The 21,705-nt window shown below is 32.8% G+C and overlaps 1 protein-coding gene across 1 annotated transcript in view; it reads left to right on the top strand.

Annotated features, from left to right (window-relative positions):
- The window catches only part of LOC134276959 (uncharacterized), a 42,269-nt gene that overhangs the window by 10,354 nt on the left and 10,210 nt on the right, over positions 1-21,705 (top strand). Inside the window, exons 11-15 of the mRNA XM_062759248.1 lie at positions 282-399; positions 530-621; positions 1,274-1,342; positions 1,962-2,012; positions 18,624-19,856. Coding sequence (XP_062615232.1) covers positions 282-399; positions 530-621; positions 1,274-1,342; positions 1,962-2,012; positions 18,624-19,856 — 1,563 coding nt within the window. The remainder of the gene's footprint in view (positions 1-281; positions 400-529; positions 622-1,273; positions 1,343-1,961; positions 2,013-18,623; positions 19,857-21,705) is intronic.

The raw sequence follows: 21,705 nt of genomic DNA, 5'->3' as shown, positions 1-21,705 counted from the left end.
GTCAGGTGGACCAATCATAAGGCAGGTAATACATATAACAGTCAGAGTTATGCACCTGTCAGGAAGACCCTGGGAGGATTTCAAATTTCAATGCAACAGGCAGATGGCTATCCCTCTTTTTAACTTGGAAGAAATATAGATTTTTTTCCCTTTTCAATATATCAACAAAATTGTTCAGCTGTGTTTAACCTGAAGCAAGGGGGACTGAGAAACTAAAAACTAATTTTTTTTTTTTTTTTTTTTTTTTTGCCTAAAAATTAATTTGGTGTTATAAATTTCAGGAAAGGCCCTCAATCTACGATGCCATGACGAGCTCCAGGAACCACTCGGTGTTTGGGAACGTGAGGTTATCAGAGTATAGAGCGGGGCCCAGGACAGGGAAACTTCTGTCTGGAGCAGGTTAAAATAATTCAATTTCTCTCGCATTAAAATCATTTTTTTAGAATTGAGAAATTCTCTCTCTCTCTCAAAATAATGAAAGTGAACGTGAAAGATTTGTTTAAAGAATTATGTGTAATTGTTTTACTAGCATCATCGCCTGCACAGACTGCGTTGCCCTTTGGGAGGACCCCAGCTAAAGGCCCTGTGCCAGACCTCATTAAAAGTGCCACCAAAAGTGAGGTAATGATTCGTCAAACTGTGGACCAGGTTTGATCACATATAAAAATTTGATTGTCAGCTTTTAGCTCATTGAAGTCAAAAGCTTAAGTGAGCTTTTCTGGTTTGAAAAGTTATAAAATTTGATGGTCGTTGTTTAGCTCATTGAAGACAAAGGCTCAAGTGAGCTTTTCTGATCAAAAACCTTCTCTCCTATGTCTCTCAGTTGGTATCTGTTGTGCATTGTCTATAAACTTTTCAAATTTTCAACTACCGAAGAACTACATATCAATACCAACTGAACTTGAGACAAATTTTCTCTAGAATAAGGAGTGCTATATAGTAAACAGCCACAGAATATGTGGAAATAGAATTTACACAAAATCTGTATGTTGCAGTGATACCTCATGACCTTGGCCTTGGAGTTTCATGAAAACATCTTAAACATTATGTTATGTATAGTTAAGTTTATTGAAGTAATGACCCTATGTGTCAGGCCACAAATGACAATAGGGGTCAATATATAGGGAAAATCTTTTTTAAGAAAATTATAAAGCAGCAGAGCCAACATGAATCAAGTGGGCAAGTGGTCTTCAAGTCTTATGTCTGTGTTGTTGTTTTTTTTTTTTCATTTTAAGATTAATACCCAATTAACAATTCTGTAACCTCTTTGTAGGCCAGAAGGGTGTTAAGGAATGAATGTGGCATTATGGCAGAGGGACCAACAAAGAAAGCTGGAGAACAAGTGAGTATTATACAAACGGAATGCTCTTGTGAAATCACTAATTTTCATAGGGTTCAATTTTCATTGTTCTAAATACCCCCTGCTTGAAAAGTGGGAAGGTATATAGTGATCGGGATGTTCATCCGTCTGTTTGTCCATCTGTCTGTACATCCATCCATTATGCTTTGGGGTACCCATCTTTTATCCGCAATGCCTTTTATACCACTGAATGAAATTTATTGAGACTTTCAGAGAATCTTTGTTGCATAGTGTCATTCTGTACCTCTTAATTTACTTTTTGAAAAGACACAAATTTTGGGTTGCCCATAGCAAAACATGGATACTGGTATTCATTCTATAGTATTGAAGGGTACCCATCTTTTATCCACAACTCCTTCTATAACAATAAGTATATTTAATGATACTTTGACAGACTCTTTATTACATAATGCCCTTGTGCATCTCATTTTACTTTCTGATCTGACACTTATTCCGGGTCTCCCAGAGCAAATGTGGACTTTGGCATTATACAATCATATGGGAGGCTGGGGGTATCATTTAATGAGCTCAGTGCTCACAGTACCTCTAGTTTATAAATTACAAAACACTTTGCAATTCAACATTTCTTAACTTATTTCAGAAACACGTAAAATGGGCCGATGTGTTTGAAGAATCTACTACAGAAGAGAAGGTTAGTAATGGCATGGAGATATAATATAAAACATCATAAGGGCATGTACATTTAATGCCTGAAGACTCATTACCAGAGCTGACAATCCTTATGAATTTGTTTTTCTATGAAATTTGTTGTTTTTATATATTGATTGAGCATTTAAAATATGCATTATGTTTTATCTGTTTAGTTTTCCAATTTCTTTTTTCCTCTGTCAAAAGTTTTATGGAGTCAAACTTCCATGGTTTAAGGTGGGGATGTTTGAATTTTAATTTGTGGATAAAGAAGTGAAGTTTGCCTTGAAATTTAAACATTTCATAGCAGAGTGAAAGCAGCAATGGGATTACATGACTTTACAGAACGTCATGGTGTTAGTTTCAGGATTTCAGATGTATACACTTTGAGGGTTTATACAGGGGAAAATGCTTATTGTTCTTGCACAAATCCAAGTGTTAATCATATAACCCTTCTAAGCATGCTTTGTGTCTACATAATGATTTTTCAATAATGACATTTATTTTCTCTTGGTGCCCCATCAAATTTAACTTTCATATTTGATTCCTCTTGAACATCTAATACACTATGCAAAAGAATTACTACATTTTCCCATGCAAGAGTTTCCTCCCTTTTGATGTGTTTCCAGCATAAGATCAGTTTTGATATTTAAAGTGTAACCGGTTCTTGTAGAAATTAAGATGAACAAGTCGGTACGGGGTTGGATTTGTTTATTCCATGGAGATAATGTTGTTGAATTATAAATGAAAATCAATTTGAATAAGTTTATAAATCAATGGAAATCAACATTTCATTTTAATATCAACATATAAACACATAGACAACAGAAGAATGCACATTCACTTTACAACACAAACGATTTCAATTTAAACACATAAAACATTCATTTAGGCCATTACTTTACATTTGTACTAAACGCATTCAAAGGGCAATAACTCTTTGAAACTCAATTTGACTAAAGATTATATTTCTTTTACATTTATCAATTATCTATTTACAATACTTGAAAAATATGAATTTAAACATACCAGTGTATGGAACTGAGTGATCACTTGATGAGGATTTAGAATCAGTAAATTACATGATGACAGACCTAATGAATTAACACAAATAATAAAATCATAATAATTCAAACCCAGATCTCAATTCTAAAGATCTACATGAATTAGATTAAAATATAACTTGCTCATATAACTTTCAATATATCAGTCTTTACTTTAATGACTTCAAAACTTTCACTCTATCGCATTCATACTTGTTTAGCAAGTTTAAGTTTAAAATTTTATTCATTCATTATCTTTTAATTTCAGTTTTGATTATTTATTCAGTTTAAGAAAATGTTTACTTACAGTTTATGGGTGTTTAATTTACTCCAAAATTATCAGGTTTTGAAATAGACACAAAAACAGATCTCTGACAACACCCTTCTCAGAAAGTAGCTATGAATAGATTAGTTTCAAAGGATTTCAGAGAATGGACACTGGTTTACCATACAATAAAAACTGACCAATAGAAAGATGAATATAGACTACTTATTTATAAATAGACTGTAATCATATAAACTTACCTTAACCCATAGTCTTTGTGTTAACACCATTATTTAAATAGGGATGTTTATGATTTTAAACAAAATGTTAGTAATGCGCAGCGCTATGTAAATGCATGAATGGATAAATGAATGAATGAATGAAATTCCTGAAATAAAATAAATATAGCATTAATTAAAATAAAATAAAAATAAGTACAACTACCACAAAAGCACTGCTCTCTAAGCAAGGAGTAAACTGAGCGAAAGATAACCCAGCAGATTAAAAAGTTGATATAGAAGCTGTATTCATTATAAATTGAACCAAGATGGTAGAAGATTATCAACTTTCTAATTATTTATAAAAATGTCATATCATTGTTACACTTAGTTTTTATGTTTTACCTATGAGATTTTTAACTGAATATCAATAGAAGTAGTTTTATGGACAATCACTTACAAACCTGATAACCGATCTGTTTAGAAATTGACCATGTACAACAATTTTTCCATTCATTTCTTGTAATATTGATACAAACAAAGATTGGAGGGGGTACATGTAGCAATCACCTTGTCCTGTCCGTGTAATAGAGTCCAGATTATGCATAACTCTGTAGAAATGAATTGTCAGAAGCTCATACTTGCCACAAAGATTGTTAATGACTTGTTGGGGTGTTGACCTTGATTTGAGGTCATTCCTGCAAATTAAGGTCAGTGGCAGAAAAAGAATCATATTTGTGTCTGGTCTACATATTGCTAATGGAGAAAACCATTAGTTCCTATCTCGTGCAAAGATTGAATTTGTTGCTACCTTGATCCAAGTATATTTCATCAAGTTAAAAAAAATGTTTAATTACTTTCCTGTTGTATCTTATAAATTGACTCATGTCCTTGACCTAAAAGGATGACCTACTTTTGAAAATTCAAACTTTAACCATGGCAATATGTGATGCCATACAGGAGCAACAGTGTTTCAAAAATATCTTGTTTCAAATATATGATCTTAATGTACATATTTTGCTTAAAGCTTACCAGAACTTATGATTAGAGGGTGTGTTTTATTTAAACAAAGGTCAGTTTTGGTTACTTCAAGGTCACATTTAGAAAATCATACAAGGGCACTGTGAAAAAAATTGCAGGGGGTTATAATTTTATGTGTAACTGTTTATGAGATGTCTCACAGAATCTCTGGTTTATTGATAAGTCAATAAGTCACTGTGAGGGGGATACAGATTGGCAAGTAATATTGCTCAATTAGCTAATGACTAATACATTATGAATTCTTTTAAGTAAGAAAGCATGCTTGCTTAAAAGGTTTATAAGCCTAAAATATTATATCTTTGGATTTTACTGGTCATTTTAGTATTATACACTCATTAACTGACTTGGAACTTTAAAAGGGAAATTGTATGCCACACATAATTTTAGATAGAGTATTGTAGAATTGGTGGATAAATAGAGGATATTCAATGTTTTGTAGTTGAATATGGAATTAATTTGAGGAATGGGGCAGGATTTTTTAAATATTTTCACGAGTGTGATCTCAGAATCAATAGGGATCTTCCTTTAGCCATAGGAAGTGGTGGTATAAAATTTCACTGCAAAAGCTTAAAGGCTTTTCAAGGTAACGCCTGGAAATAAAAGTGATACAGACAAACAGATCTACAGACAGAGGGATGGACAGACATACTGAAATTGATATGCCCCATTTTCAGGGGGGTGGGTTCAAAAATGTAATAATTATTGATACTAGTAATTAACTGATTATTGTTTGGACAATGCAAATTTAAGGAAATCTCGTTTAATATCATTTAAAAGATGTTCATATTTTTCTTTGATCTTTCTCTTATATGATCGTAATATTATGCAAAAGTACACTCAGTGTAAAGTCAGTTGGAATCCATATTGAACTATTATTTCTCAAAATGTGCTGTATTTTGGTATGAAGTTTAGCTGTGATGTTCACTTGGTCTTTCATGTTTAATATTTCAACTTGTAAACTTTATACAATGTTTGACCATTTCCAGGTCTCCTAGTTGCAACTTGAATGGTTAAATTGAGACTAGTAATTAAAAGTAATTTGCATTTTTAGCTCGCCTCAATGAAGTTGGGGGAGCTTATGTAATACCCTCAGCATCGGCGTCCTGGGTTAAGGTTAAGTTTTTTAGAGCAGTTTTCTTTTTAAGTACTTCTATGACCTATATTGATTAGACATGCATGGAAGATGTTTCTAGTGTGTTTCATTGTACCAGTCAAAGTTTCAGATGCTGCAATTTTAGCAAAGAAATGACCAGGTTAATGTTTTTGGAGCAGGTTAACATTTTTGGTGTAGGTCTCATTTCCGAGTAACTATAAGCCCTATGTTGACCAAACTTGCACGGATGATACATCTAAGGATGCACACTACCAGGCTTGCTTCGGATGCTGAATCTGACCTACATTTTCTGCATGAGTGAACAGGTTTATGCTTTCAGTGCAGGGCTCATTGACAAGTAACTATAATGACCAAACTTGCATGGATGATACATCTAAGGATGTATACTACCAGACTTGCTTCGGATGCTGAATCTGACCTACATTTTCCGGTTGAGTGAACAGGTTAAAGTTTTTGGTGCTGGTTTCATTTCCTAGTTACTTTGAGCCCTATAATGACTAAACTTGCGTGGATGATACATCTTAGGATGCATACTACCGACTTGCTTCGGATGCTGAATCTGACCTACATTTTCCAAATGAGTGAACTGGTTAAAGTTTTTGGTGCAGGATTCATTTCCAAGTAACTTTAAGCTCTTTAATTACCAAACTTGCATGGATGATACATCTAAGGATGCATTCTACCAGGCTGGCTTCGGATGCTGAATCTGCCCTACATTTTCTGGATAAGTGAAAAGGTTAGTTTTTTTTTAATACAGTTTTCATTTCCAAATAACTTTGACCTCTATGTTGAGCAAACTTGCATGGATGATAGGATGATCTTAGGATGCACTCTAATGTTCAGATGCTGAATTCGACATACATTTTCCAGATGATGGACCTGGTAAAAGTTATGGGTGCAGGTCTTCTATTACCAAGAAATCATAAGGCTTATATAAACCAAACTTGCACAAATGATGCTTCAAGGGATGAAAACTCTCAAACTTGCTTCAGATGCTGGATTTTAATTGTTTTCATGATGAAGAACTAGTTTGAAGGTTTTATATAGACCTATTCCAAAGTATCAAATCAAAATTGCATACTGTAAACCAACTTTTATTTGCGATGACTTTATTTCGCGATTGACCAGGGGTAAACTAGTTTGCGACGATTACTTTTCGCGATAAAGCCTATTTAGGTTCTCTTTTTAATAGACACATAGTCTTTAAGAACCAGTTCGCGGTGAGAAATATTCGCGATGACGAGGCTCTTGCGAACTTCGTGAAAATTACTCGCACACGAATTAAAGTTGGTTTACAGTAAATTTTGCATTTTTGGATGTACACTTTTTGTTGGTTAATTGTGTGACTTAATTTGCGTTACTTAAAGACAACATTCGTTGAGGTGAGCTCTGTAATCTCTGATTACCTATGTTTGAGGAAAGAAGTAGGTCCACATTGGGCCATTTTGGGCCCTGTGAATTTCTTAAACAAAAACAAAAAACCCACAACTTAACTCCTTTTAGTCATCCAAATTTTAACACCAGTGCATTTTTTGTTGAAAATGACTTAAATTTCATTTGGAGGCGTAGGTGACTGCATGTCTTTTAAAAATGACATAATTTTCTTGCTACTCCATGGCGACCAAGAAAATGTTAAGGCCACCATTTATGGACCCGACAGTAAGTGACTTGGAGACCCGATTCCTTTTCTAAATGTACCAAATCTTCTGATGGGGCATGGATTGTGATGGACTCAAGCCTATTTTTATCAGCTAAGCCCCATTAAGGATTATAAATGTACATGAGTTATGATGGAGGGACGATTTAGTAGTGACATTTTGTTTTGTTTTCCAATACTCATCTTTGAAGCAAAATTCACACATAATTCTTCTCACTTTGTTTTATATTCCAGACAATTTGTATGAAATTTTTCTAAATTTGATTTTTGCTGTGTGGTCTTATAGAAACCCATCACTTCAGCAAATTCAATTCTATTTGTCAGGTGTTGTAGGAATAAGAATGCCAACATAAAAAATTCAAAAATTCTGTTTGATTGAGAGCATTTAAGACACAAAAAATTTGCCACTCAAGAGGAAATTATGGAGATTCATAAGTGATTATGATGCATTTAGAGAATTGTAACCCAGTTTACGAGGCTAGACCACACAGGAACAACAATTCAAAAGTCTTGTTTATTGCCCGGGAGGGGATCAAAGTCATTCATTTCTTAAGTGTTAGAAGTAACTCTATATGCCTGCTAAGACTACGAGAGACCCATTGACACAGGAGCGCACTAATTACCAGACTGTACCCCCCTTACAAAAAAACATTTTTATTGAAACAGTATGGGTGAATATTTTTTTTTTTATTTCGCCAAGCAGAGAGATGGGGATACAGCTTTGTGGTGGAAATTTCAGAAAGAGATGGAAGTCTTTTTTATGATCATTGTTAATAAATTACAGATTTTGTACTTTAATTCTTTGTGTGGTTGTAAAGTGTCTAATGTCTACCTCATAATTGACTGTTGTATTCCCTACTCATATTAGTGACTGCAGTCTTATGTCTTAATGTTTCAGACGTACTTGAAGGTTTTTATCAAAAGATTCTATATATCCTTTTGTTAAAACCAGCATTTTGCTCCCAAAATTGGAATAACTTTTATTTACCAAAATTTATCATTTTTTCATGCCAATCCTTGAAGCTTCTTGTACTTTCAAGCGGATAATAAAGTGAAGACCCTTAATTGGATTTATTCTATTTTTCTGTTTATGGAAAATAAGATGCAATATGAAATGGATGTTTTGAAATATTTTGAAATCTATATCATATTTATTGACTGTAATAATTAAATAAAATAAACAAAAATTTATAAAGTAGAATGATGCAGACACTCTTCAAGTGAATTTTGTGAATATTGTTATAAAAATTAAGGTTCATTTACCCCCTGCTAAGAGAGATAACTCCCATTAGGATAAAAGATTTTCAAACTCAAAAATATTTCTTACTCACAACTAACCTGGCTGTATTCCATCAGAAAATTCTCAACAAATTTAAAGACCATTTCTTTTAAATTTTACCAAATGCAAGGTGTTCTGAAATTATGTGCATTTAAATTTTAGATGAAATTTGATTTCTTTTTATACGCCCCTCTTAAGACGGGACGTATTATGTTATAGGCCTCGTGTCCGTCCGTCCGTCTGTCCGTCTGTCCATTCCTGTCCGGCTCATAACTTCAATACTAATAGGCCTAGGATTATCAAACTTTGTCAACTGATACTTCTTGGGTAGACGGTGTGTCGCGCACAAAAAGTAGGTCGCTCTGACCTTTAATTAAGATGCTATGGCCAAATATGGAAAAATCCTGTCCGGCTCATAACTAGTAAACTATTAGACCTAGAACTATCAAATGTATACATCTTGGGTAGAAGGTGTGTCGCGACCTATTTCAAGGTCACTGTGACCTTTAATTTAAGTGAAATTTTTTAAAAAACTAAGTCTTTTAAATTTTGAATTTCATAATCCTAAAAAATGCAAATTTTTAGTCGTATCCTTATTAAAAAAGTGTTAAATCAAGAAAATACTTATTTTTTTCAGCATATACTTGACAGCAATCTATAACAGATATTATGTATGTTAAGAGAAATCCCATGTCTCCCATGAGTGTAATTATCAAGCACTGGTCAAGAGTTTTGATAACAGAAAATTGCATGTCAAATTAGAGAGAAATTAATGAGTTTAGTGTGAGGAGCAAACTGGAGACCATCGGTGATATCTATGTGCCTTTGGGAATTGGGCAGATGGGTAAGCCTGTTGGATTAAAAATAGCTCTTGTTGGCTAGCCTAAGTTTTAAAATGATTTTGATGAAAAGTAATTAACACTAATTCGATATTGCATTATAAACTAATCTAATATTATATAATATTATTAATTTAAAAAACTAATTTCATAGGGGTGGAATCAGCATGTCCATTTTCCATAGAAATTGCATATTTAAACCTTTCTGACATTAAATGTTAAAAAAAAAAATCATTGAGTATTTTAAATGTTTTAAAAATATTTTATGGTAGATAGTGCAGATTCATTCATCTATAGTAATGAGAAGACAAGCATCCAGTCAAAGATTAATTAAAGAGTTCAATTTAGGAAGGCTAGCTAGCATCTTCTTATCTGTGTCCTTTGAGAATTAGACAGAAGAACTGCTGGTCAGTTTAAATAGCATATGTCATTTGATGGCCCAGCCTTTTATTTTAAAAATTAATTTGGTTTAAATTAAGTTGTTAAGACTAATTTGATATTGTTTAATATGATGAGCATTTGACAATTAAGGTCTAATACAACCAGTACAGAAATCTATCAATGATGTAATTTGTTATAATTAATGCCTACACCACATCGATGGATAAACAAATATTTTAAGGAATAGAAAAAATCATGGAAAGTTTAGAATCAAGGTTTACATGATTTTCTTGCACTCTAAACTGTTTAAGTTAATTGTAATTTTTTGACGGGCATATCATGCTGTGGCGTGGCACTTTATTAAGAAAATAGTAAGCTCAGAACAAAATTTAAAATGCAAAAACCGATAAATGATGAACTTAATCAGTATTAGTTTCTGTAAAATTTTATCGTCAAGTGTGTTTACTATAAGAAACCTGTCCTGGATGAGTAAGATGAGTTGATCCTCACACAACATTTTTATACGATGACCAGAGTAAAATATTTGAAACAGATTGGAATCTTCCTCCAGTTTTAAACTCCCTATACTTGGTAACCGAGCCTGGCAGGGAGGATTTTGTGGTTTAGTGGGCAGGCATTAACCTGTCTGATGTACAGATGGTTTGTGGAGTTGACTCACTGTGACTTCATACAGTGGGAATGTGCTGATATTGTTAAAGATGGTAATATTATCTCTCTCTCGCTCTGAAAATTCAGTACATTTAGGCAACTGGTGGAGGTTCGGTAAGTTGAGGCAAAAAGGATGAAAGGAAGACTTCTTGCTTGCTTAGTTTTGACTTTGGAGGGACAGGGATACTGCAGTTCAAGTAATAAGAATTTGCAATTAGATAGAATGATTTGGAATGTGAGGAAGTTTGCTTACAATTACAAGCAAGTAGATCTAAGGAGAGGGGGCTGTGAAAGCCTGGTGGTGATAAAACACTTTATAAACAACAGGTGGGCTGCGGTCCTTTTGATTCCAAAATAAAATTCACAATGAAAAACAAATGTCATTTTTGGCATTCCATGAAAAAAGTTCTAAATTCAGAGTTGGCAAAGGAGATTAATGCACAATTAGAAGAAAGTACAGCGTGCAAGGAAAAAAAGAATTTGACGCCCCTTATTTTATGTTTTTTCTTTTCTTTTTTTTCTCTCTCCCATCATTTGGCCAAGGAAAAAATGAGGTCGTTTTGTCTACAGCACATTTTACTACGTCTCAGCAATTTACAGGAATCTGAAAGAAATTAAATCAAATTATCACAAGACAGGTACAAGATATGCATAGAAAAAAAATCTAGAGAAAACATTCCCAGAAGAAAAGAAAATACGATGCGGCTGAAAGACAAGAAACAGAGAGATAAAGCCAGCCATTTCTCATGTCTACATTCAAATTTCCCAGGTGAGAGCGTCGTGATTAATACGCGAGTTATGTAAAACATATTTTCTCTCCCCCTGCCTGCCAGCTATGCTGGTTCCCTCACCCCGACCTTTTGATGCAGCGTGGGAAATACGTATTGGTCCCGATTTCAGAACTACCCCCAGAGCCAAACTCTATTAGCTATCAATTAAGGAAGATCACGATTAAAATACCTGATGTTTGATTCGCAGTGGTCGGGCTCTCGTATTTTTTCGATATGATATTTTTTCACTTCGTTTACTGCTGTGAAACGTTTATGTTTGAAGCTCTGATTAATATCATTACCTTGCTACACGGAGTCGGGAAAAGAAGATTACTGGTGATAGGTTTATAATTTAATGAACATATATACCAGCCTCTTTAATAAATCTTGTTTATTTATTTTCACCTGTAATATTTTCTTCTTCCCATTTTCATGATTTTCAAAAAGAAACTTTGAGAAGAAAGGGATATTTAAAAATTAAAATTCTGTTTGTCCATGGAATGGAAAAAAGTGTTGGTGGGGTTGACGGGGGCACCTGCATACTTTGTTGGATAAGGGGGATTTGATAGCTTTAGATCATTATCATTTTTAAATTTTCCAAAAATTAAATTTTTTTTATATTAAATTTTCAAAAAATTTAACTTTTCAAATATTGAAATTCATTGCTTTATTATTTATAAATACAAAATTTTCAAATATTGAAATTTCTTTGCTTTTTGGTATAATAAAGAAAATGAGGTATATTTGATACTTTTAACTACAAGTGTTTAATATTCAGGGAAAAGAAATTAATTACTTTCGGAAAACAAAAAGAATTTAATTACTTTTGGAAGACAAAAATAGCATGAAATGCCAGGAATTTTTCTTAGCATATTTAAATTAATCAGTTGTAAATGCTAAATACTTATAATCCATAATTATTTAGAAAAACTTTATAAAGTTCAGGAGAACTATACTTTACATCTACATATTTCTTTTGAAATACTTAAGTAAATATTATTTTTACAATATTCAAAGGAAAAATCTGATAAGAAATTGGGGTGATTAATGTAACCTTTGATGATTAAATCTTTTTTGATGAACCTTCGATGTTAGCTATTACTGCGAAGGAATCTGCCCTTGGTGGATTTCTCCTCCCAAGAAAACAAGCCGACTTAAAACAATATGAGCTTTCATTAGAATAATTTACAGGATATTGCCTGAACACAAATATTTCGCCAGATATTGTCTCTGCAGTTGAAAATGTTTTTTTTTCCTTTGCCATTTCTGTGTGGAAAACTTTAAGGCACGCATATTTTACACGTGAATTATGTACAGCTATAACTTTAAGTTGCGACACTTCTTAAACATATTGAGAGTTGGATATAGCTCACATCAGTGCCAGCTAAAGCGTTTGATTTAAGACGATAATTTGTATTATATATATATTTTTATGTTTATATGCCACAGTTTCTTACTTGCAGTTCATGGTCTATTAGTGATCTGTCTTTCAGCTGTTAACTTGATTATCTTTGATGCAGCTGCAAATTTTGGATTTGATGAACATTTTCTATAAACATAACTCACTTGAGCTAGTAGTATTGCTGGGCTGCTTCATGAAATCTGAAGTTTGGATCTTACTTAAACTGATTGTCCTGTGGATAATTGTAAGTATATTAACTGGAAAAATATTCTCAGAAGAATCCAATATACTTCTACATCTGATTTTTTTTGTGCATTATGATCTGATGTTAGGTTATGATGTCATAATGATTTTTTCCTTTAATTATGTCATAGATCATATTAAGAAAATTTTAATGCAATCTGAACTTTTACAAGTTCTGCAGACTTTACAAAAATAAAAAATTTGCACAGTGGATAATTAAACATGTTAAGCTGATATTAATATTTTTACACAAATTTAAAATATAACATTCCAAGGCATCTCTTTGTCTTGTTGGTCTTTTGTCTGTTTATCCCTCACACTTTGCATTTATACTAATATTAATCAAGATCAGGTTCAAAGAAACTTCAAAATATTTTTATCAAAACTTAATATGCTGATACTTGCTGAGAGGAAATTAACTGCGTCAATTGTTTTTAATCTAAACTTCCCTATGACCTTGACCTTACTATTTTAATTTGCATTTTTCTTATTAAAAAAATTTCAAAATATTTTCATCCAAACAGATATACTGATTTATATCAAGAATTATTCCAAAATGTCTAAAATGTATGACCTTGACTTTTCTTTATTTGCATTCAGTTCATTTTCAAAATAACAATTTTTAAAAATTTCATCTAAAGTATTCTAAGCATTTACATTAATTGGTACATTATTTTTTTTTAACTTCGATGTTTCCTTTTGTGTTTAAATCCCACTTTTAAAAACTATTCAAGATATTTGCATCAAAATTCAGACACCAAATACAAATTTATGAGAGCTTTTCAGCTGTGTCAAAATTTTCTGAGGTTAACCTTCCTATGACCTTGACCTCACTACCCTTCATTAATAACCTGTACTTATGATACTCTTGCAGGGGTTAAAAAATATTTAATTTATATATATTTCTTTTCATGTTGCATTAAAGTGAACTCACAGTATAAGACATTCATGTTCTATGGAAATATTCCCAGTTTTGAACTTTCTTTACAAAAATAATGGGTTACAAAGTTTATCATTTTGATCTCATATTTGCATTTCCAGAATTTTAAGAATGAATATGAAATTTGAATAATTAATAAAAATAACATGAAATAATGTTAAGTTGTTCTTGTTTTACATGTATTTATTGTTAATGGGAAAAGGACTGGTTGGGTGAGGAGTCACAGTTATAGAAGTAAATGATTTATTTATCAACAAAAAACAAGAACGTTCTCCATAAGTGTCTTAGTTCTCCAGACTGACACCGTGTTTATTATGACAAAAGCACATCACAGCCTTCATCTGAATTATCTGATACTCTTCATGTCTTTGTCAATAGAAGTTTTCCTTTATATCCAAGTTTCTATGTTCCTTAGAGGTGGTGTTAAGATTCTCTTTGAAAACTTCACCTGAAATAGTCTGTTCAATGGGAATCAATACCAAAGACTATCTTGATGTTTTCTTTTTTGTTGGTGTGGCGAGAAATGTGAAGATTTCTCATTCTCATGAACTTAAATCCCCCTAAAATAAAAGATGTGTTGATGAATAAATTCCATGAAATTATGTTTAATTTCCATAATAATTCTTTTTTTCCAGGACTTAGTTATGGTGCCAAGGTATTAGTTATAATTAGTAATTAGTTAAATGCTGATTAAGAGAAGAAAGCTTTTTCCACATGGTTCAATAGTTGATATTGGCAGGTGATGATATTAATTTTCTACCGTGTTCCATTACAGGCGAGCCAGAGTAAATATTCAGGAGAAACCCGCAATCATTCAAAATTAAGTCATCAATAGTCTAAGCGTTTCATGTGCCTGCAAACAAATTAGAAGTGGCGACAGGTCTCTCTCTGTACAAGACCTGACACCTTTTGTGTTGCGGGAGATTTTGGCATTGGCAGGTTTCTTCTGCTCTTTGTCTTAGCCCTGGCATCTAATATTTCTCGTGACACAATGCCACAATCTCTTTTTTTTCTGTGATGTTGCCACTAAGTTCTTTTAGGTCAATTGAAAATTACTCAAAGTTCATATCAGTGCACCAAAAAATATCCTAAGGAAATATTTTTTCTTTCTGTTGCTGCCGTGTTGATGAAATATTCATTACCAGCTGTTTTAGTTAAGAAGTAGGGAAATAAGCATTGCTCTTTGTATTCTCTTTACCATGTTCACTGTGCAGTGTACAACTTTATAATTAGAAATTGACAGGTGCTTGCAAGAAAATTCTGCCACTAGGATAAAATACTTAACAAGAAAATTGAAAAAAGACAAACAAGAAATATACTTGAGATTGTCACAGTTGATTTGGTATTTTCAAGTCCTTCTTTATTAGGCACAGACAGTATTGCACCTGTGAACTGGCCAAATGAATATCTGTAATCATTATTTTTTTAGTTTGATTTTATTTTAAATTCAATTTTCCACATACCTGGTAAAAACTTGTCTAATCTGGCGGCTTTGGCCTACTGTTTTATAGGATATTGGAGACAGCATTCCAGATTACACAACATATACAACAATTGAAAATATTGAAATTAACTTGAAGTTTACATTGTATTAGACAAGATTTCAGATTATACAACATCTGGATTATACAAGTTTAACTGTATATCAAACCCCACTCAAGAGACCAAGAAATTTTTGGGCTACCAATTAAGGTCAAAATTACATAAAGTTGGGACTTTTAATTCAATTTTCACTTTGACATATCCATGGTATTTATGAGAAATATGGATGATATAATGAGCCTCTTGTTGTACATTTTCTGATAGAAATCTTTATTTCTTTGACAAATGCAGACATTAACTTATAACCATTGGGACCAATATTTCTGTAACACTAGGCTTGGTTATCAGGGGATATTGTACTTTAAACAGATGTTTCACACCAGGCCTAATTAATCTCAAGTGCAACATTGACTTCAACTGCATTTTTTTCTTCATTTTTTTTTCTGGAAAAAAGAGGAAGTGCATTTCACCATTTCCTTCCTTTACTTGTTTGTCTATCAGTCATGTGGATTTTTTTCATGGCATGGGCTTCTGGTATTGCAATTACAGGAGATAAAGCAAGATAATAATTTACCCACAATCCTTAATTTTGTCCATTTTAATCACGTGTTTCTCAGTGTTACATAACACAGTTCAAGTGCGCTTTCTTTTGCATTTTCTGAGTGACAAAGCTTCTTTTGTTTAGAGATAGAATTTTTGCCTTTATTGGCAGGTGTCTGATTATATAGATTTACAGCTATACAGCTTTGTGTGTCACTGGGCAACCACCAGGGGAAATCAGAGAACAACAGGAAGAAAATACAGGAAAACCGCTAATTGTGACCTGTCATGATCACAGGAACTCTTACACCTAGATTCTGACAGAGTCTATTTTACTGGGAGTCTTGGAATAGGCATTGCTGCTCATGGGAATGGAGAATTTTTCATTAATAAAAGTTCCTCAAGCATTTATGGACCCTTTGACAATTTTTCATGTTCATTGACTGCAGTTCTTGATCATGATATATTTATTCTGAAAGATTTCCAGATTTTTTTTTTTTGATATCTTTTAGGATGTATCTTGGAAGTTGGCTCTCCCAGCTAAATTGAAAATAATTTTCGCCACTTTTCATGATTCTTAAAAATTTTAGCTATTCTTAGCCAAACAGTGACAGTGTGTCAAACTTACAATTGAATCTTTAGGCATCATTGCATGATATATCAGTACTCTGACATAATTTTATGATCATGACCTATTGTTTTCATGGTTTTCATGTCAATTTAAGAGTATGGTTAATATAATGCGTTCACCACAGATTGTCTTGTCATAGCCTGGAGTATTTGCAAGAATCTTGTCAATCATGCAAATAAGGCTTGGAGTTAATTTTCTGATTTTACACCCAAGATTACAGAATTTATCTGGATTCTGAAGGGGCACTGAGTGCAGTTCCTGAGACTGCAGTGACTAAACGTAAATATTATGTCCGTCTGATAACTGAAAGCATGTTCACTTGGTTCTATAGCTGCTCGGGTTAACACGGGACTTTGGTCGTAATAATTTCCCAATCCTGCTCGGAACCTCGAGTCCCTGAGTGCAGATAACTTGAGCCCATTTCCTTTGACAAACACTGAGTCAGAGCTCGCTTACAGAGACCAACAGTCTTCCATGTTACCATTGTGTGGAGCAATAAAGGATTATAGGTTAGGTAAATCTAGGAAGTGGGTATTATTGAGCAGAAAGGCAAAATAAATCAGGCAGAATAGATAAAAAGAATTAATTGTTTTCTGTCTTATGCACCACCCATCCCCCCTCCCGAACCCCACCCTCCCATAAAAGAGAAAAGAAAATGGGTATTGTCAGTTCAAAGAGACCCTTTTAAATATTTCAATAAAAGAAATTTGAGATAAATGTTTAATTGATAGTAGATGCATTTTGAAATAAAAATTATAGGTCTATTGCACTTCTCTCTCTCTCCTTCTCTCTCTCTCTCTCTCTCTCTCAACAGCGTTTATTAGCTAAGACAATAAAAGTCAAATAGGAGCAATAGTTATCCTGGAGAGATCAGCAATTGTAGACTTGTCCTTGCGATCAGTGGTGAGGATGACTCATTGTTCTCTCAGATACTTCCACCAGTAAGAAATCGGAGCAGCTCTGATATCAACCAAAAATCATTATTTATTACGTTCTGGGTCTTTAATTGAATCAAATGAAGAAGATAATATTTTTTGCTACACCAATGATAGGAAAATGGGGAAATGTTTACTTTATAGCGTGTATGTTTGTTTGTCAATAGCTTTATTGTGAAAAACAAAACAATGTAAAAGGAACATTTTAAGTCTGTCTGTTTGTCAACAAACCTCTTATTAACCTTGACATTAATTTGAAAAACAGTAGTAAGATATGCAACAAAAATATGTTCATCTGAATGTAGATGATTAAATTGACACATTTATATATATATGTATATCAATGTAAGTTGATTTTAAAGATTTTAGAAAAAAAAATCAATGATAAACTACAACCCACAACTTTTATAAATAATGAAATTATCCTTAATCATTAATATGGATAATTTTCTGGCTGCAGCACTTTAATTTTCTGTGCACAGACTCTGTCTTGGTGAATTATCAAATAATTCTCCAGCTGATGTCCTGTAAGCATTACTGGGGAAAATTGTTGTTTAATGTTCTCTCTGAATGACTGTTATTCATGAATGATGTGCAAAAATTACAGTAAGAAATTACCCAAGGAAAAAAAATGAATGATAACGGAATCCTGTTCTTGCTGCACGGTGATTTTATTGATAAAGTTGCTCTCTGGTCTGATGCCATTGTTGAAACTTTATTAAAAGGTACTTGTAACTGAGATAAAGTTCTGATGGGTATTGTTTTTCATTCAGTGTATTGATCGGGTTTTGGTGAATTGATTAGGTTTAGGAAGCTGTTGTTTTTTTTTCCCTAAAAATAAAGTTAGAAAAAAAACAACATTTCTATTTTTATCATGTTGATCAGAAAGCTTGTTTATTGGCCTGTTAATTTGGTTTAAATTGGTATGCTTTGTATTTGTGGAGAGGGGTGTTATTATTTTTTTTATTATCATGATTATTATTTTCATTTTATTTTCATATTTTTTATTTTCAAATACACGTAAAGGCAATGCTAGATTTGCAAAGAAAGTAAAGGAACATTAGATATTTTGACTTTTTTTGACCTTGACCTTGCTGTCTTTTTAGGACACTTTACAGAGGACCTTATTCACCACTGTGGAGGACTCAGAGGAAGAAGAAGAAGAATGTAAAGAGAATATCTGTCCAGTAACCAAACAACTCACTCCAGCCAAGGCCGGTCAACAGAAACTGATCACGGTCAAATCAATCCCACAATCCCGCGGTACCGGTCAGTGGACCATCAGTCATGGACAGAAGACTGTTGATGTAGCCCAAGTGTTGCCTAGTAACCTAAATAAAGATAAAAGCAAGAGTATAGCTCAGACTAGTGCTGACCCAAAATCAGGGGACTCGAGTGAGCTTTATGGACTCGCGTCTCAGCCTTTGAGCAATGTTCTGGAGGTTGGTGGGGAATCTCGGGGCTTTGCCAGCAACTCGGATGGAATTGTTTACAAAAGAGGACTTTTTCCTTGCAGTGCTGATAAAGCAAATTGTCACGATGATTCACCCCATGTTTCTGAAGATGTTTTACCAATATCAGGAGATGGAAGCGGCAATAGAGAGAGGGTGACTCATTCCTATGTTGTAGCACCACAAGCTTCCAGTCGCCAGTGTGATGGAGACACTCAATGCTGTAGTAACTTGAGAAATGCTACCTGTTCTGAACTGCAAGGACTAAGAGACGCAAATCTCGAATTCTCCCAAAAACTCAGAAACTGTTTGTCACAAGGATTGCAAAATTCCACGGAAGGTCACTCTCTGCTAGGTTTGCAAAATGTGGAAGGAAACTTAGCTGAGATCTCAAATCACAGGTTGCAAAATCCAAAAGGAAAAGTTGCACACTTGCAGTCTAAAAATGCTCAAGCATCTTCTAGTGGTTTTTTAGAAAGAGCATCTGAGTACAAGAAAGACAATGGAGTTTTCCGAGATGGGACTCAAACACAGAGAAACTTGGAGAAGGTTGATCACACACTTGCTTCATCAAATGAGCTCCATGTACAAATAATTAAAGAAAGTCAACCAACTTCTAGTACACTTCTCCATCTTGTTAAAAATTGCAGAGAACAAAGGGAATATGATGCCTGTATAAAAAATCAAGCACCATGTGATGGACATGATTTTAATTCAGGGGCAGAAGAAATCAGACATTTCCCAAACTATATTGTAAGGAAGCACCATTTTCAGGAGCATGGTGGTGTGGAACATTCTAAGGTTACAGCGGATAAGTCTTATTGTGCAGGGTTAGGGGATCAACACCAAGAAGGACCATGTGATGTCAGAAAACTGGTCATAACTAAGGTAAGGTGGGAACTAGGAAACAAGTGCTATAAGTTATAGATAGATAAACATTAATTTAATCATCCATGTTAAAAATCAGATGTTTATATACATGTAAAAAATCAGTCCAATTTGGTTCATGTGTTAAAAAAATAAATCATAGCGATATTTTTTTATTAAGGCACTGCTTGATTTTTATAGAGATAAAAGTTCAGGTATCACCCTTTTGAGAATTTTTGCTTTTTAATTGTCTTTAAATTTATCTTAAATAATAATGGATCATGGAAGAAAAAGACATTTTATATTGAAAATATTTTTTTTTAAATACTAGAACAAACCTATAAAACATCCTTGTGATAATGCACTCTCTAATGAAATATATGAAATTTTACAAACATGTTTTATTTATCACGTTTATTAGCAGCTTGAACAACCTTTATGAGGAGATAGGATTGGGGGGAAAATCAGAGCTAAAAACTTTGGTAAATTATTGCTTTCCACTGAACTAAAATGAACAGATGCAGAATTTACGATTTTTATTAAACACATAAAATATTTAGTGTGGCTTTATTAGATAAAGAATTAGATTTTATTGCTTATTATTTCATAAAAGTGCAATGTGGAGTAAAAATATATCTTTAAAAATTGATCCAAAAGAGAGAGATAGAGAATCACAATTAGTGTGGGAAAATCCACAAGATTCTCTTGAAATTAAGTAAATAGATGTTGGAATCATGTTTGACACCTTTCACCAAGCCAATATTGTTTATATTCAATTGATAATTCCAGTGATGAAGATGTGGTTAGATCAATATTTATCTAAATAATTATTGATAGCTTTCAACAACTGGTGAAGCATTCAAAACAAGCAACTGAATCAGGAAATTGGTCAGTTAAAGTCTTAGGAAAATGAACTCAAGAACTCGGGAGTTTTTACAAAGAAATCCTTAAAATCTCAATGATGTTTTTATTAAATTGATAAATATTGCCATGATAACCTATTTGTTATTTTAAGGCAAATTAGGCAAGTTTTCATTGATTAAATAAAGAGATAAAAAATGTACTGTTAAAAATGGAATAGTTTTACACAACTTCTTGGTAAACATGGTAAACAGAATTTAGTCCCAGACAGAAGGGTTCATTTAAAGGAAGGTAGAATGCAATTTGAGTAAAGATAAACTTAGAAATTTTCCAGGTGCAACAGTTCACTCAATAATTATTAATAAGCAAAAAATAAAATAATTGCGTCAAAATTATTGCTTCAAGTTCTTCTCAGTGCTGATTCTTTACGGGGTAATTTTAATAAATTAATTTTAAGTGATAAGTTAATAAAGCTTATCAGATACATGCAATCAAAACAATTTTTAAAGATAAACAAATAAAAAAGGAAAGCTTCAAATTAGCTAGTTGTAAAATTGTTTTCTTTACTACTTGCTTAAAATATTTCATTTATATATATTGGGAAAGTTCATAAAAAAAATATGGCAGTTAATGACCTGTTTAATTAAGTCTGCATGCAAATAAAATAGAAAATACAGTGAAACCTTCTAACTTTAACTCGCTGAGGGTGTTATAAAACAATATTTGTATTTTCAGCAGTTCATCTATTAATTTAAATAAAACTGATATTTCACAGAACTTTAAGCAAATAATTCTTATTATAAAAAAGTAATTTTACCTTATAAAAATAACAAATTTATATGCACTAGATAAAACTTTTTTCCCCTTCATTTTCAAAAGACATTAATTTTATGAAAATACTCCCAATAGCAAGACTAATAAGCCATCCTAATATTAACAAACATCCCAAGTTTTTCCAAATTAATGTTAATTATAAGGTCCATTTTTACACTATCCAATATCACAGCTG

Source organism: Saccostrea cucullata, unplaced genomic scaffold, assembly GCF_032062105.1.
Source record: "Saccostrea cucullata isolate Sc308-1 unplaced genomic scaffold, CSIRO_AGI_Scuc_v1 ctg428, whole genome shotgun sequence".
Taxonomy (NCBI): Eukaryota; Metazoa; Mollusca; class Bivalvia; order Ostreida; family Ostreidae; genus Saccostrea; species Saccostrea cuccullata.
This window is presented reverse-complemented; position numbering and strand designations above follow the sequence as displayed.